The 17,992-nt window shown below is 47.1% G+C and overlaps 1 protein-coding gene across 1 annotated transcript in view; it reads right to left on the reverse strand.

Moving 5' to 3' along the window:
* Positions 1 to 4,269: 4,269 nt before the first annotated feature.
* LOC309808835 (forkhead-associated domain-containing protein 1-like) overlaps positions 4,270 to 17,992 on the reverse strand; it is a gene marked incomplete at both ends in the record, with an annotated part of 87,621 nt that continues 73,898 nt past the window's right edge. Inside the window, 7 exons of the mRNA XM_082629408.1 lie at positions 4,270 to 4,386; positions 6,583 to 6,603; positions 12,457 to 12,616; positions 13,153 to 13,373; positions 13,797 to 13,892; positions 16,810 to 16,934; positions 17,621 to 17,744. Of these exons, the coding sequence (XP_082485534.1) occupies positions 4,270 to 4,386; positions 6,583 to 6,603; positions 12,457 to 12,616; positions 13,153 to 13,373; positions 13,797 to 13,892; positions 16,810 to 16,934; positions 17,621 to 17,744 (864 nt within the window). The remainder of the gene's footprint in view (positions 4,387 to 6,582; positions 6,604 to 12,456; positions 12,617 to 13,152; positions 13,374 to 13,796; positions 13,893 to 16,809; positions 16,935 to 17,620; positions 17,745 to 17,992) is intronic.

Below are 17,992 nucleotides of genomic sequence, written 5' to 3' on the forward strand. Positions count from 1 at the left end.
ACAAAAAGTCCTAGTGGAACCCAAGGGCAGGCATTGGAATGGGCCTTTCCAAGGAAAGAAACCAGGAACCAGAAAGTCATCAGGAATCAGGGCAACTTTCTGCATCAGTTGGAATGCCTTCAGCTTTCTTTTTTTCCTTCATGGAGCTCATAATCCATTCATTTATTCAATAAACAATTATTGAGTATCTATCCTGTGCCAGGCACCCTGGTAGGTCTTAGAGTTCCATACAGGTATAAAATATGCCAGGACCCCTGCCCTCAAGTAGCTCACATTCTAGTGAAGATAAGACATGGAGCACATAGAGTATATTCACAACACAGAATAAGAAGAGCTATGCCATGGACACATATACACCAGCAAACATAAAATAGATAGTTAGTGGGAAGCAGCCGCACAGCACAGGGAGATCAGCTCGGCGCCCCGCGACCACCTAGAGGGGTGGGACAGGGAGGGCGGGAGGGAGGGAGACGCAAGAGGGAAGAGACATGGGAACACATGCAGATGCATAACTGATTCACCCTGCCACAAAGCAGAAACCAACACACCATTGTAAAGCAACTACACTCCAACAAAGATGCAAAACAAACAAACAAACAAAAAAAACCAAGAGCTATGCCAGAGGGATGAAGCATGACTGTCTTCATAGACCTAGAAAGCACAGATGCAATTATCCTGGTAGAGAGGGCCTGGGCAGAGAATCGCAGGTAGGTGAACCTGTGTGCACAGAGAACATGGTATGTATGAGAAGCTGCAAGTTTTCAACATCCGTGGAGCAAAAGAGTTCTTGCAAAAGTAGTGGGAGACGTGGCTGAAGAAATTGGTTGAGGATGAAGCATAAAAAACCCACTGAAGTGTGATCTTTTTTTCCTGAGGAGGCATGGGGGAGCCCTGGAAGATTTTTAAGCTGTTTGAGGACATGGTCAATTCTCTGGGTTTCAGAAAAGTCTCTCTGGAGTCTGGGATGTGGTGAAAGTTGGGCTGGACCTTTCACCAGCGGGCATGCTCAGTCGCTCAGGAAAGGTTTTTGCTCTGCCTTGGGAAATTTTTCACGCCGCTCTGGCAGCGGAGCTCGCCCCGCCCACGGCTTCTCCTCACTGGATTGGTTGAACTCAGGGAGGCTACCAGGAGGCCCAGTTGACCTCCCAACTCCACACCCCCGCCCCCGCCCGTTAACGCTCTGGGCGCGCGCTGCCTTCAGCTTAAATAACAGAAACCTGGATGTGGGTAGATGGTAAAAATTTGGAGCCCCTCCCAAATGAACTCTAGCCATGTGGCTTGCTTTGTCTGATGAGATGTTGGCAAACACATGGCAGGTGGAGACTTGAAAAGTGTGCTTTGGGGCTTTCTCTCTCCTGCTGCTCTTGGAAACCTGTACCCACCACACGTGGCCTGGTCTGGCCTGCTGGGTGATGAGGGACCACACCAGGCAGAATCCGACGTCCCAGCTGAGGCCTTTCTAGACCAGGGTTTCTCATTCTCGGTACTATTGACATATTGGATCAAATAAGTCTTGGTTGTGGGCAGCTGTTCTGTGCACTGCAGGATGTTTAGCAGCATCCCTGGCCTCTACCCCTAGATGATAGGATCACCCCCACCCCAGTTTAACAACCAAAGTGTGTCCAGACATTGCCAAATGCCCCCTGGGTGGCAAAATCGCCCCCAGTTGAGAACCACTGTCCTAACCCAGCTTGCCTGGCAATGACCAGGCAGGCATGTACACGAAGCCACCCTAAACTAGCCCCAGCCAAACCAACCAGACCAGTACAAGTGGCCAGCTTGACGCCTGGAATCATGAGAAATAATAGTTGCCATTTTAAGTCACTAACGTTTGAGTGGTTTCCTCCACACCACAAACAGGTACATCTGACCATAGTGGCTTAAACTGATAGGATTGATTTATTTCTACAACAGGATGTACAGAGGTAGGCAGTTCAGGTACAGTGCAGAGCACAGTGATGCCACTAGGCTCCCACCCAGGCTTTTCATGTCTTTCCACTCCACTGTCCTTTGAGGTGGGCTTTGGTCTCTGGCTTGTTACCTGGTGATCCCCAACATGGCTGTTCCAGCTCCAAGACTGAGCTCCAGGAGAGGAAAAGGAGACAAGGCAAAGGGACAAAGAGAAAAACTTTCTCCTAGCAAAGCCTTGCCTTTAATTCCAGAAGGGAAGCCCTGCCCAGGGCCTTCACCTGCATGTCACTGGCCAGAACTGAACAACACAGCCAGGTCTAGCTGCAAGGGAGGCTGGGAAATGAGGGCATTTCGCGTGCTGCTTATACAGTAGAGGGAGGCAATGACTAAGGGGCTTGTAGTGTCTGCTGCACTGTCTCTCTGGGGGTCGTCTTGGTTTCTTCTTCTTCTTTTTTTTTTGCCACACGGTGTGGCTTATGGGATCCTAGCTCCCTGATCAGGGATTGAGTCCAGGCCCTTGGCAGTGAAAGCACAGGGTGGACTGCCAGGGAATTCCCTGGGGCTTGGTTTCTTGTCTCTACCTGTTGCTTATCTATCCTGGCCATCTCTTTCTAAGACTGGCTTTGTTTCTCCAAACACAGTGGGAGAAATGGCCACCCCAGCTGGGAACTGCATCAAGACTTTCAGCTCCGGGCCATTAATGACCTGTGTGGTAACTCCGTGTCCCACTTCCAAATATCAAGGGCACAGGTGCTGATTGGCCCAGCTTGGGTTAGAAGAGAAACCTGATTGGTCTGGCTTGGGTAGACTATCTACTGATCAGCCAGTCAGGTGTGGCCAAGAGAGCAGCAGTAGGTAGGGTAAACCTGGTTGGGGAATGTGCATTCTCAGAGAAAGGGGTGTGTGGCTGAGGAGACACCTAAAGAACCATCTAGTTCAAGGAGTGAAGAAAGGACATTGCCATTGTGGGTTGCAATGTTGATACGATAAAGATTAACACGTCCTTTGAAAGACCTCAAATACAGTGAAGTCACATAGGCATTACATTTAACTTATGCAAATTCAAATATTTGTATTCAACCAAAGTAGTTTTTTTTTCCACACAATTTGGCTTCCAAACATGAGCCAGCTACTTAACTACTGACTGACCAAGTGATCTCTTCTGGTGCTGGAGATTGCTGTTTTGGATTTTGGGGATATGGTACAGTATAAGTAATATGTTCTTTATGGAAAACTGCTGGGATTTTCAAGATTATTTTTAAGGTCAGGTGATGCTCACCCTTCTCACTGTGTAAGAAGCACCGTTAGAGGAAGATCATGCAAATCATTTTTCCCATTTCCTTTTAGTTTTAATCAGTATAAAGAATGCATTTGGTTTTAAAATATCAAAATACTTTTATTGTGGCTTTTTAAAAATAAAAAATAAATGATATTCATGGCTTCTGGCTCTTCCTCCTGTTTTTTTTTTTTTTTTTTTTTTTTTTTTTTTGGTGGTCTCTGGCCATACAAGAAAGGCAGGGAGAGAACAGATGGCTGGAGAGAAGGCAAAAATGAGGGTCTCTTCAAACACCACAGGAAAGGGGTGTGTCCACCTGGGCAGTGTGTGTTCTTTGTTGACTGGGTACTTGGTCTGTCCTGATGGCCTGGGACTTGACCTACTGGGCTGTCTTGGTGCGGCAGAATGGGCAGCGTGAGACGGAGTTAGAAACCTGGGTTCCAGACCCAATTCTTGAATTTACTAGCTGTGTGACTTTAGGCGGGCCATTTAACCTCTCTGGGCCTCAGCTTCCTCATTTGTAAAATGGGGAACATAATGCTATTTACCTCCCAGGGCTTGAGAGAGGATTAGACGAGAAGTGTTTTGAACACCGCAGAGTGCCATATAAACATGACTCACTGTTATGGAAGCGATAAAACTGGTTGCTGTTCACATTTATTATAATCAATTCAGATATAAATGCACTATACCATGGCCCCAACAGCCCTGAGGTTACCATTCTGTCCTGTGGCCCCAGTACACGCCCTGGGTTTTCTCCACTGCGGGCTTCTCAGAGCTCCTTGGAGGTGTGACATTTGGGTTTGTCACTACCCAAACACATAATTGCATCTACCAGGCCTAGGAGTCTGAATTTCAAACTTATTCTTCATACGCCTGTGTATGTTTACATTCATAATATCTGTGAAAAGAACCCCTCTCCTCACACACTCCAAAATACAGTATTGTGCAAAATACCAGTCTAGGAAGCAACACACTAGGGTAGCAACCTTTAATGTCCTAACAAAGCATCTTAGTAGTTTGACGCAGAAGAGTTACACTGAGTCACAGAGGATCACGCGAGGCCCAGCGGGACGACGTTTCTAGTTCCTTCCACCAGGTTTAGAAAACAGAAGGCTCTGGCTGGATTTGCTGGACATTTCTCTCTTCAGCATCTCCCTTCCTTGGTCCATCTTTGGGGTGCCTTTTCTGGCTCCAACCTACAACAAGCAAGAGCAACAAATGCCCAAACTATATAATTGTAGGGAGATCCCCAAATATTTCTCAAATGGCATTTTTTTTTTACTCCAAATAAAATCTTTGTTGTAAAAAATATTTATATACACACATAGACGTGAGCAAAATGAAGGAAAAATGATCCACCATTATCACACTACCCACAGGTAACCTTATTCACATTTTGGTGTACACTCTTCCAGATACACAGATAATGTTTTCTTCTGACATTTGCATCTCTTTTTGAACCAGGAGTTTCTGATGATAGGCAATTTCATTGGGATGGACTTTCTCTCGAAAAGCTGTTACTGAACTGAATGCCTTATGTCTCTGATGTCTTAGGAGGGTAAAATGCAGCATACTCTAGGGGGTCTGTCTCACCCTTTTCTGAGCACTACTCCTGGATCCAGGCAGCCATGTGTGTAACTCTGTCCCTGGTCATAGCTGATCGGGCACTTGGCACGGGCTGGGCTTTTAAGATGGTCACTCCCAGGATTTGGGGTTATGGGCTCTAAGATGCCACTTGCTTCCTGGGCTGGTCCTTTGAACTGGGGGACCATGAGGTCATTCCTTCCTGTCACATGACTGGAGAGAGCAGAGATCAGGGGAGCCACACAGAGACACAGAGAGGAGATACGGCCTGTGTGTGCGTGTGCGCATGCTTGTGTGTGTGTAAAAGAGATGATGCCTGAGATCTGATGGCTTACCAGTTCTATTTCGAGGCCAGGCTCTCTTTCAGCTCCCAGTTTTTATGAGGCACTCACCCCTATATCCTTAAAAAAGCCCCCTCCCCCCCCTTTTTAATTTTTTGCGGTACGCAGGCCTCTCAGTGTTGTGGCCTCTCCCGTTGCGGAGCACAGGCTCCGGACGTGCAGGCTCAGCGGCCATGGCTCCCAGGCCCAGCCGCTCTGCGGCATGTGGGATCTTCCCAGACCGGGGCAAGAACCTGTGTCCCCTGCATCGGCAGGCGGACTCTCAACCACTGCGCCACCAGGGAAGCCCAAGGCCCACTCTTGGGGAAGGAGTCGCCCAAGTTACACTTGGCAAGGAACCTGAAGGAAACCTTTCTGTACTGAGGAGATCTTAGACACCAAACTTCTAAGCTCAGGCTGGAGGGCAGGGAGAATGGGAAGTTGGCTCTTTGCTCTTAGCCGAAGCACCATCTGCCCCGCTTCTGTTAAAGCCAGAGGCAGCGTGAAGTTCCAGGGCGTCTCACATCTCAGAGAAGCACAATGTTCCCACAACATCCGGGACTCATCCCAATATCTCCCCTGCCATTTCACATCCCCAGGTGGTCCTCAGACAAAACCTAGATGTAGGGCAGTTTCTGCCTCCTCCCAGCTCAGTCATATATGTGAGTGAATAAGTAACAAACTTCCAGTCGTTTCCACTTTGCAGGGTGGCAAACGTCTCAGATCAAGTGGGGCCCTCAGGATGCTCTCTATCCTCTTAACATCCTGCTCTGGGGAGTAACCACCTTCTGGTCTTTGCACAAGGATGCTGGTTGAGAAGCTTCTATTTTCCAAATATATCCCTCACCTAGAATATCTTCGTTTCTTCCCATGATAATTTGGTTGCCTCAGCATGACTGTGGCCTTTTATCAAACTTGAATGTCTCCTATCTCATATTCAACCAAAATGTGTTTGGCTTTCTAGCTTCCTGAGAGCTCGCCTCTACTGTCTGCAAAGTGGGAACGTGGACTGGCTTAATTCCAGTTCCAGGGCTGATTTGTCAATGGCAATGTTTCAACATGTTCAAGATTTCATAGTCTTAATTCTCAACTTTGAAGAGAATTCTAGAGGATGCTTCCTTGAAATTTCAGAGAAATGCCACTGGAAATGTATCAGGTTTATTACCTGGAGGTTTATAACCTAAAGGAGGAAAAGCTAGCACTCACCTGGGTGTCAGATCTGCACTGATTCCCAGCTCTCCTACTGAGCTGTGTGGCTCTGGACAAAGAAAGTCTCTGAGCCTCAGACACCTCATCTGTAAATTGGGTATAATAACAACACCCACCCCATAGGGTTGTTGTGAAGCTTAAAAGAGATACTGCACGTCGAGTGTTTGGCTCTGTGCCCGGCACATGCCAAATGCTCAGTACATAATAGATGTGGGATAACTGTCAACTGGGCTTCCTGCTGACGTTCTAGGGTTTTCTCTCTTCTCTCTTCTGGCTCACCTGGAAATGTGAGTTCTGCATCTTTGAGTTCTTCATCAGCTCTCCAAACATTTGTCTCTTTAACACAGAAAGAATATTGACAAAATTTAGCTTATGTTCTTCTTTGCCTTTTGCATCAGAGAAAAATGGATTTTTCTCAACTTTCAGATGCTACCCATTTGGATGGAATGTTGAGCCTTCCTAGGTGAGGAGGTGAGGATAGAGGTCTGCAGAAGGGGGTGTGGCTTTGGGGTAACGCTACACTGTCCTGCTGCACCTTTTAGGGAATCTCTGTTCCAGATTCCAGCAGAGAAGGAGGTGGTCAACCAAGAAGGCTACGAAGGATACTGTATTCTTCTTGGAGGACAGATCTGCTTTAGCTGGAAGCAGAGCCTCCTAGATCAGTGGAAGAGGCTGTAGATGTCCAGTGGCTTTCCACCCAGTGGAAATGTTGAAAGCCCCAGTGGCTAACCTCCCTGGCAGGGACTACAGGGGCCTGTTGGGAAGCCAGCATCACTGAAAACCTAGAGCTTGCTGCTCCCCTGGGGTTTGATTACTATTGCTGACCCTGATCTGCTCAAGACCCTGCACCTCAGGGGCAGCTCGTCAAAGAAAGAGCATCCCCTAGGCACTGGAGACACAAAAGTGAGAGGGAACTGGGGTCTCCCTTGCAGACTGACACTCCGCAGGTGAATGTGCAGTGGTGTCAGGAAGGAGACATTCTCCTAGAGCCCTGAGCATCCACTGGGGTCGCCAACCTGATTCCTACAGCGGCCAGGAAAGGAAAAGAAGTGGGTGAAGTGAGCTGGGGTGGTGGTGGACAGCAGCAAACACACGAGCCCAGCGCCTTTCTAAGGGGCCTGGAAGATGGAGGCTTGTGATGGTGGCTTGTGGGTCTGTGGGCCTAGGGTCGCCAGATCTTCCAAGTTTCCCAGAGAAGCTGGAAATCCAGAGTATTCCAGGAAACTGCCCTATTTTGAAATGTAACTTCAAAAAAAAATCCCATGAGCCAAATGGAATATATCTGTGGGCTGCCATCTTGCGACACCTGCTTCAGAACCTCCCTGCTTGGTGTCTAGTTGGTGCTCAGTAAATGTTGGAGGGGTTGCCAGATAAAATACAAGATGCCCAGTTAAATCTGAATTCCAGAATGAAGCCAACAAATTTGTGAGTGTGAATATGCCCCGTGTAATAGTTAGGACATTTATACTGAATAGCTTTTGTTGTTTATCTGAAATTAAAATTTAACTGGGCATCGTGTTTTTGGTTTGTTTGTTTTCCCCTAAATCTGGCAACCCTACCGGGTAGTCACAAAACTCAGGGAGGAAATAAGGCTGTCTTTTGGGACAGGGCATAGGTGCTTACAAGACTCTTCCATTCTCCCAGAAGGATGCTAACTCTACCCTCAGAGGACTGTCTGTGAAGGCTGGTGGGCCCGTATTGAACTGACAGTTGCCCTCCAGGCATTTTCCGTGGAGAAGGCCTTGAGCCTGCAGCCACTCAGTATTTATCACAAACTCAGTTGAGACAATCACTATCCAAATTCCCAGACATTATAAAGCAGGGGTTAGTTTTAAACCAACAGCCTTCTTCTCTCCCACCCCATCCCCCGCCTTTTTTTTTGCAGAACCGGTTTATCCAAGCAAAATCCCATGAGGAACTTGGGGTATAAGATAATGGAGAGCTTCTCTGGCGGGAGAAAGGTGTGTGTGCTTTGAGAGTCACACCTTTCCATGGCACCCAAAGGCTCCAGGGAACCCCAGTTTGAACATTGCTGCAAAATTCCTTCCTGGATTAAGTTCCGTCAGTGGGCAACTGGGCACTGAAGGGCAGAGCCTGGCCCCTGTGCACCTGCTTTTCCTGAACTTTACTGAACACACTGGGATGTGATGAAGGGGGTGCGGGAGGGTCTTTTTCTTTAGCCTTCTTCTATCCGTATGCTGCATAGGCCTGGCCACATGGTTCTACTTCATCATTGTGGGCGGAAGAGCACCACCCCAAGCCCCTCCCATCCCACGCTCCTCCTACACAACATCTACCAATTGTGGGGCTTCCCTGGTGGAGCAGAGGTTGAGAGTCCGCCTGCCGACGCAGGGTTCGTGTCCCGGTCCAGGAGGATGCCACATGCCGCAGAGCGGCTGGGCCCGTGAGCCATGGCCGCTGAGCCTGCGCGTCCGGAGCCTGTGCTCCACAACGGGAGAGGCCACAACAGTGAGAGGCCTGCGTACCGCAAAAACAAACAAACAAACAAAACACACAAGTGGCACGGAGGAAGCCAGAATCTTGAGAATACCTGGGCCCAAGGAAATCTTGGAAGATAGTGAGTTAAAGAGAATAGTGAGGATAATGACGATGGTAGGAGAGGGTGAATGCTTTGTGGTCCTATGTGCTAAGGCTTTTGTATACAAGCTCCCATTGGGAAGGCTACGAGCTAGGTGCCATTTTTATTCTCATCTTAAAGAAGAGGGATCTGAGCTAATTAAGCAGAGGGAAGGTTAGGGGGTTTTCCTGGCTTAGACCACAAGGCAAAGCGGTGGTCACGCCCCCTAGCCAGGACTTGATTGGCTGGAGATTTGATTGGCAGGAGAGCTGAGCGGCTTCTCCTGCCAGAAGCAGCCGGTGCCCTTCAGCCTTTCTTACACTTCAAGCCCTGAGAAAGGGCTTGCGTGCTTCCCAAGTGGCAACTTCTGTGCATTTAAAAATTTCCTCTTGAAAATCCCAGCCTTAGCCCATTCACAAAAGGTATCTGGGTCCTTTCTTGGCCGTGGCCTAGTCGTATTCACCAAAGAGAAGAGCGCGTCCCATAAGAGCTGGCGGCTTTGGGAGGACCGGGGAAGGCGTCAGCTGGCAGGAAGCTCCCTGAAAGAAATAGAGGAATCCCCACCCATCCATGAGCTGCCTATTCTTCCCCCTTAGAAACGGGGCTTGTGATGTGCCAGGCACTGCAGGCATTTTGCCATTTAACCCTCCCACTGCCCCACGGAGTAGGCCCCTTGCTAACAGTTTTGGTTGCTTTTGTTGAGGAACCTGCGATACAGAGGTCAAGCCACTTACTCAGGGTCATTCGGGGCAGTGGTGGGGCTTGACCCCTATTTCTTTGACTCCAAATCTGGCCTCTGAACTCTGAGAGACACTGCCGGGTTCTCGAGGGATGTGGGATGTGGATTCGAGTGAGCACGGCCTGGGCCGCGTTTCCCGTCCCTCTGCCACATGGAGAGAGCCACAGGCCCAGTTCGCTGTGAAGGCCCAGCATCTTATACCAAGTCTCATTTTCACAGCCAAAGATATTAGTGTGGATATAGGACTTTTGATTCTTGAAAGGTCTGCTTGGTGAAGAGATGATCAAACATTAAAACTACAAACTCCATTTTTTTTGGGGGGGGGCAATTGTGAAGCTTAAGATGTGTAATTTCATCTCAGTGCTTCAACCTTGCCACCTCTGTGAACGGGTGAAGAGTTTCAAAGTTTTATACAGGAGGCTAAAAAACTAAGGCTCCTTGTGAAAATACTAAGTGTAAAACTTAGAAAAGAGGAATTCTACTTTCTGTTCATTTCTGCTTAAAGACAACGAAGATCTACTCCCTGGAAGGAATGGATGCCAAGACAGATATATACAAGTGCCCTTTAGGATCCAGCAAAACTTTAAAATGTATTATTGTTTTCTTCCTGACAAACAGGCTGGCATGTCCCTTGCATTGTGTATGAATGAGGCAGCCCATGAATAATGCATGTGAAGCCTGATTATGTAAATCCTCAGGTTTTCAGTACATGACAATGGCTTTTTTTGGGCCCTTCTCTGTCCCATTCTGTGGTCTGGTGTCTCTGCTTTGGGGCCTAGTCTGCCAAGCCCTGTGGGGGGGGGGTGCATTTCAGGGAGGGGTGAGCTCTCCAGAGGGCACATCAAAGGGAAAGTCACAACTCTGTCACTGGCCCAGCTCTCCCTGGCATTGCTTGGTGTGAAAGGAAACTGTCCTCTGCCTGAGGCAGCCCCATGACACATGCAGACTAAGGCCTGTGATGTTTAATTCAGAGCAGTGAGCACTGGAAACACCGCATCCAGGCTCCCTCAGAGCAGGACAGCCACTTTTCATTTCTAGGGCTCTAAGTCAGAGAGCCTGCTGTCTGGAAACCTGTTGCCTGGAAGGTTCACAGGATGGAGGGCAGGCTTCTGCAAGGAACTATCTGGCCATCACCTCCTGGTTGAGGAGAAGGGCACCATTCTATCACCTTGGCCTCCTTAGAGCTCATGCAGGCAACAAACACACACATGCAAATACACACACATGCAAACACACGCAAGCATGCGTGTACAAATACACAGCCCCAAGTCAGAAAGACTGGAGTACTATTCTGGCTACTCAGAAGAGCAAACCCAAATCTTTATTCTCAGAGAGCTTATTCCTCGGTGTATCCCTGGCACCTGGCAGAACAATGAAAATCAGAAGCGCCGCCTTTAAAAACACTCGGGCTGTTCACTCAACTGATTGTGGTCATCATTGCAGGAGGCAGGGAAGTCAGATCATGATGCTGGACACCCTTAAGCTCAGTACAGTGCTGTGTGTCGCTTATGTCTCAATAAAACTGGTAGAAAAAATAGTTATCTGGATAGAAAAAAACAAGATAAAATACACGAATTATCAAAAGTTAAAAAATACAGACGAGCTAGACTATGAGTCTCACAAAGCACTGTTCACAACAGCCAGGACATGGAAGCAGCGTAAATGTCGATGGAGGAGTGGATAAAGAAGATGTGGTACAAATATACAGTGGAATACTACTCAGCCATAAAAAAGAGTGAAGTAATGCCATTTGCAGCAACATGGATGGACCTAGAGACTATCATACTATGTGAAGTAGGTCAGACAAAGACAAATATCATATGATATCACTTATATGTGGAATCTAAAAAAAATGATACAAATGAGCTTATTTACAAAACAGAAAGAGACTCACAGACTTTGAAAACAAACTTATGGTTACCAAAGTGGAAATGTGGTGGGGAGGGATAAATTAGGAGTTTGGGTTTAACATATACACAGTATTATATATACAATATGTAATCAACAAGACCCTACTGTATAGCACAGGGAACTCTACTCAATATTCTGTAATAACTTATATGGGAAAAGAATCTGAAAAAGAATAGATATATGTATATGTATAACTGAATCACTTTGCTGTACACGTGAAATTAACACAACTCTGTAAATCAACTATACTCCAATATAAAATAAAAATTAAATTTAAAAAAAGAAAGTTAAAAAAAATAGAGGCAAGCTAGACTATGAGTCTCAGAGAGGTTAAGCTAACACATATATATGGAATCTAAAAAAAAAAAAAAAGAATGTTCTGATGAACCTAGGGGCAGCCAGGAATAAAGACACAGATGTAGAGAATGGACTTGAGGACATGGGGAGGGGGAAGGGTAAGCTGGGACGAAGTGAGAGAGTGGCATGGACATATATACACTACCAAAGGTAAAACAGATAGCAGCCGCATGGCACAGGGAGATCAGCTCAGTGCTTTGCGACCACCTAGAGGGGTGGGATAAGGAGGGTGGGAGGGAGACACAAGAGGGAGGGATGTGAGGATATACGTATGCATATAGCTGATTCACTTTGTTATACAGCAGAAACGAACACCACACTGTAAAGCAATTATACTCCAATAAAGATGTTAAAAAAAAAAGCTGCCTGAAGTCACACAGTAAATGGCAGAACAAGAGTCTAAACCTAAGTCTGCCTAACGCTAAAGCTATTCTGCCACCTTCCTTTGCAATGAGCGAATGCATTCTGTGCTGCCTGGATCCCACTGGGACCTCAGTTGGCTGTTTCTAAAGGGAGCTGAGGGGCAGCCTCAGAGGCTCTGCTCCGAGCAGGGACCTCTCACCTTCTGCTGCCTGATCGCCCTGGTGACCCTCTTCTCCTGGTGCAGCCGCTCTTCCATGTGCGCCAGGGCCTCCTTCAGCAGCGCCTTTTCTTCGGCCTCTTTGCAGATGTCGTCCTTCAGCTTTGCCACCTGTGACTGGTACATCTGAACCGACACTTTGCTCTGCCTGAGCACACAGGAGAGACAAAGTCTCTTTTCTCCTCATCTTTCTCACTCACCACCAATGCTCCCGACCTGGGAGATCCTCAGAACACTTCCATATATGCCTGGCTTCGCGGTTTCCTTACAAGTGGGGGGAAGGCTGAAGATGTGGGGACTAGAGGGCAGAATAAATAGCCCATTGGCTGTGGACGTGCAGCATGAAGGGGGCACAGGTTATGCTACCAGCCCCTCCCAATTTTCCAGAGAGGGTGGGGGAACGGATACCACTGAAAATAGGATGGAATTATGAAAAGCACACACATGGTGAAACATCAGACACATTTATAAAAGGTGCACCTTATTCCTTAACAGTAGGGTACTTTAACTGCTGCTTTCTTGCCCAGAGACTTGGGTCCATCAGGCCCTGAGTCACCATCCCGCCTCCCCACTCCACACCCAGGCCTCTGTCCTCTTGTCCTGGTCCCTACGGGTCTGCAGCTGCACCGAGGTTTAGCCTGGAGAATGGAGGCCTGGGCCTTTTGCCGGAGACATGGGCCATACTTGAGCTGTTCAATGTCCTTCTCGTATCGTCTCAAAAGCTCCTCTTTTCTCTGCAGCTGGTTCTTGAGTAGGGTGATCTTATCAAACACCAGGTACAGGTCTCTTTGTCGAAGCTGGTAGACTCTCTCCCTCTCTTTTGGGGAGAGGTGTTTCATGGACACGTGACCTGACATACCTTTGATGTTCATCAAAGTCCCGAGGGTTTTGCTCATGTCCATGTACTACGAGAAAGCATTTCGCAGGTAAGAGGCCTGGCCCAAGACCGCTGGTGGCCCCTTTGAGGAGGCAAACGTCTAATTCTGTTTCATTCATTTTCTGCAGTTGCAGAGAAGAAACACATGCTTTGCAAATGAGTGCATTTGGGGTTTTTAGTACGACTTTCATTTTCCCCCGCATCCATTTACACTATGCCTTTTTGAGAATTGGGGGGAGGGGTGGAGGGGGAATGACAACAGACATAAACATTCATTCTTACTACCCAGTCTTGCAAGGAATTGGGCTCTGCAATTTCCAGCCCATGCTGGGATAGGAGATGGGTCTCGTGGACCTACTGTAACAACTAAAATGTATGTGGAGTTGATGTTTAAACTATCTGCAGGGCACGCAGGTTTGGACAGGAGGGGACTGATGCTGGGTATACCTACCAGCTTTTCACTAAGATCTAAAGCCTCAGCCACATCCATTTTCCTTAACTTCTCAGAGACCATGATGGACCCTGGGCTGGAAAGGCCATTTTGAGGCTGAAATAAAAAAAAAGAAGAAAAACTCTCTTGGCATTCCATTATGATTTTCTACATCCAGAAGAATAACCCAAAGAATAATGGAAGAACTGGAAAGATACTAAAGAATAATTTGAGAGAGTTAATTTTTTTAACATCTTTATTGGAGTATAATTGCTTTACAATGGTGTGTTAGTTTCTGCTGTATCAAAAAGTGAATCAGCTATACGTATCCATATATCCCCATATCCCCTGCCTCTTGCGTCTCCCTCCCACCCTCCCTATCCCACCCCTCTAGGTAGACACACAGCACCGACCTGCTCTCCCTGTGCGATGCAGCTGCTTCCCACGAGCTATCTATTTTACCTTTGGTAGCGTGTGTGTGTATATATGTCCACGCCAAGAGAGTTGGTTTTAAATCCAGTCTGACTCTGTGAACTGCTTTCTATATGACTGTGTTCCTACCACTTCAGAGCACGACTGCCTTTGAAATGATGCATCACTTATGCCGTTCTTTGGCCACCGTCTCGTCTGTCTTCCCTTTAGGCCAGTGGTTCTCAACCGGGGGTGACTCTGGCCACCCTACCCCCTCCAGGACATTTAGCAATGCCTGGACACATTTGTGGTTGTCATAATTGCTGCTGGCGTCTAGTGGGTAGAGGACAAGGATGCTGCTAGACACCCCACGATGCATAGGGCAGTCTCCCAAACAAAGAGTTACCTGGCTCAAAAAATCAGTACCGCTGATGTTGAGAAGACAAGCTCCAGAAAAATGGGGACCATGCGGCTTTTGCTCACTATCTCCCTCCTTGTGCCCAGCATGGCACCTGGCACCAAGTGGTGCATAGTGGGCATGTTTGTGGAATGAACGAATGAAGGTTAAGTGGAAAATAGCCTCCCTCCTTTTTATTAAAGGAATCTCATTTCTGTGCAGCAGAAACCATACCCTCACAAAATTTGGCCCAACCTTCTCCTAGCTCTGGAACCTGGTGGGTGGGCATCACTTCAGACCCTTTCCAGAGACAATGCAGATAGTGTTTGCAGCTGCATCTCCCTAAGACCCCAACCAGCCAGCTGGCTGCTGGAAACCCAAATGACTGCATGGAATGGCCACCAGTCTGAATAGGTTACCCGATCTGAACGACTACAAATAACCCTAATAAGCCTCCTTAAAAAATAAATTGGCTTTTAATGCTTGCCATGAGCATCTCTTAGCCCTAGCATTTGTTGGCACTACCCTGAAAACCTCTGAGATTAAAAACAAAACAACTAAAAAACTATAATGGCCCCCAAAGTGACTGTGATAGATAAGAGTGGACATATTTGTCTATGTATCTATGGAGATGAGAATAAAAGAGGGTATCTGAAGATGACAATAAACCGGGCAGATCTGCTGCAAAATGAACCTGAGATGCTGCTCAGTGTCTTCAGCTACCCTGAGCTGCATCCTCTATACCTCTCCAGACGCCCCCTCTTTTCCTGAGGGGAGGGTCACTAAGGAAGAGCCTGGGCTACAGGATCCAAGCACACAGTCCCCACCCGGTCTCTGCAGGCTAGCAGACAGACCATCAGGGACACACCCCTGGTGTGTCTTCAATCATTATTCTGTGACCTTGGGTGAGGTACTTGACCTCCTGAAGCCTTAATTTTTCTTATCTGTTAAATGGGGACAATAATAGTAACTATGACACAAGGCTGCTACGATGGTTAAATGACATAAGGCATGGAGCCGGCTGAGCTCAACGCCTGGCACACAGTAAGCAGTTCATAGATGTCAGCTATTCTTCCTCCTGCTCTTTCATTTAATTACTGCCAACCTTGGAGGATTGAGAGTTAGGAGGTTTCCTGCTCTGTGGTGTCAGTGGTGGGATGAGGGCTTGTTGCCAAGGAGAAGGTCTTGGAAGCAGGACCATCAGGACGTGAGATCCAGCTGAGCTCCCCACCTGGAGACGGTCCCTCTACTCCCAACCTCAGAGAAGGAAGGTTCGATTTTATCAGGAAGACCAACAAGTTTCTGAAGACTCACATCTCTAGACGTGTGAGCAAATGTCTAGAAAAATTGTAGGAGAAAATGCTGGTACAGAGAGGATGGCTTTATTATGTTTTCCAAAAGCTGGTTTAGACCAGCTGCCGCAGCAAGCCACGCTGGCCTGAGCTGTCCATTGTCATGTGTCAGTCAAACACCCGATCAAACATCCATTTAGGATACAGGGCACCTTCAACCTAACAATCAAAGTACTTCTGAAAATCCTGGAAAACACAAACTATGCTCCCTAAGAAAGGAAGGTTTTCTTGGATAATACTCTTTAAATACTGTTTGACAATAATAACTATCATCTATTAAAGTGCTCGCTATGAGCTAGGCACTGGGATAAGCACTTTACATAATGATCTCCTTTAATTTTTCCATCATCATTTTACAGCTGGGAAATTGAAGTCCCAGAAAGGTTAGGAGCCTGCCCAAGGTCACAGAGCTTGCAGAGCTGGGATTAGGACACAGGTCTCTGATTCTAGAACTTGTGTCTTCTTAATCATCATGGCTCCCTTCTGCTGCCCTTTATGTGTTCATGTTTTTCAGTTTATAGCAAAAAGCAAATGTTAGGCAAGCTCATGGCATAATGTTGTACATTAGCTTGTTGAATCTTTTCTGCAGAATACAACATGTGATGTGAAAAGGAGGGCCCAGAGATTGTCCGGGCCAGCATCAGTGCAATGTTATATCATGCTGTACACGATGGGAAGCCACCTTTCTATTCAAACATTGGATCACTGGTACGGCCAGGCACCAACCAGTCCATACAGGTGTTAGCCCATCAGGGAGGACCTGGCCTCGAACCAATGATGTATACAGTGGTGCCAGGGCACACGGCTAGTGTCTGTCCTCATGCCCACCCTCCCCACGTGTCAGTCAATGCAGAGACAAAGTTTCTTTGGTTACCGTTCCGATCTCTACTCTTGAAAAAGTTGGCAAGTCAGGTTTTGCATCCAATATTTTCCGAACATTTTTTTCCATCCCGAGGGTCTTTAAGTCTAGAAATGATTCATCCATGTGGTCCTTGTGATCTATAAAAGAAATAATTTACACTCAAAAGAAAGGCTCAGGAAGAAGTTACTGCATGTAAAAGTCACAGCTGCTATTTACTGGACACTTACCACAGGCCAGTACTAATTAGCTCACCATCCTCCCTTGGCAGGTGAGGCATCGAGGCCCAGAGAGGTGACATGACTTGTCCAAGGCCACACAGCTCATATGAGGCTGCAGCCTCCCAGGGCGGGGGCACTGAGGGGGAGCCTTCGGCCACAGGTGTGAGGATGGACTTGAACCCAGGCTTCTGTGTCCTAGCCCAGGGCTCCACCTAGCAGCAAGCTTGGTTTCTTGAAAGCCCTATTCCCTCTAAACAGGGTATTTATCCTGGGAAGTTCCCCAAGGTTGGTCCTTGCACAGCATGCATCTATGAAAAAGTTTCCACTGGGCCACAGTGAAATAAGAAAAAGAAGGACAAGGTTCTGAGTTTTTCATGAAATCCTGTTTATTTAATATCAAGGCCTGCTCTTGACTCTGAGCTCATGCCTACACATCTATTTTTTTTCCTGCCCATCTTTTTTTTATAACTATGTTTTTTTAGTTATGAAATGATGGGGATAGAAGATGGTGGTCCTGGCAAATTGGTTAGTCCCTAAAGTGAACCCTCAAGTCTGGGGCCCATGGTTCTCAGCACAGAGGGGTGACTAGGCAGGAGGAAACTTACTTGACAAGCTGGCCTTCTCAAGTTCTTTAATTCGCACACAAAGCTCAGATAAGGCCTTTTTCTGACACTGAATGACTTCCTCATGTCGGGACCCTTTGCACTTGGCTCCTAGATCACTGAAGGACTGCTCCTGTGGCCAGAATGGTGAGGACAGCAGCTTTATCAGTGATCACAATCTCCCTCTCTTGTATTTGAAGAAACATGAACAAATCATGGATTAGCAGAAACCCTGTCACTTACTTAGTACCTTGGAAAATATCATTACAGGGCTTCAGCAGAGAAGGAATTTAAAAATTTCATTTCGAATACAAAGTCACATCTAGGAAGATTTCCAACTTTCCTACCTACTTAGCATCATTATAAATAAGAGAT

The sequence above is a fragment of the Mesoplodon mirus genome (genome assembly GCF_964341445.2).
Source record: "Mesoplodon mirus genome assembly, chromosome: 7".
Classification (NCBI taxonomy): domain Eukaryota; kingdom Metazoa; phylum Chordata; class Mammalia; order Artiodactyla; family Ziphiidae; genus Mesoplodon; species Mesoplodon mirus.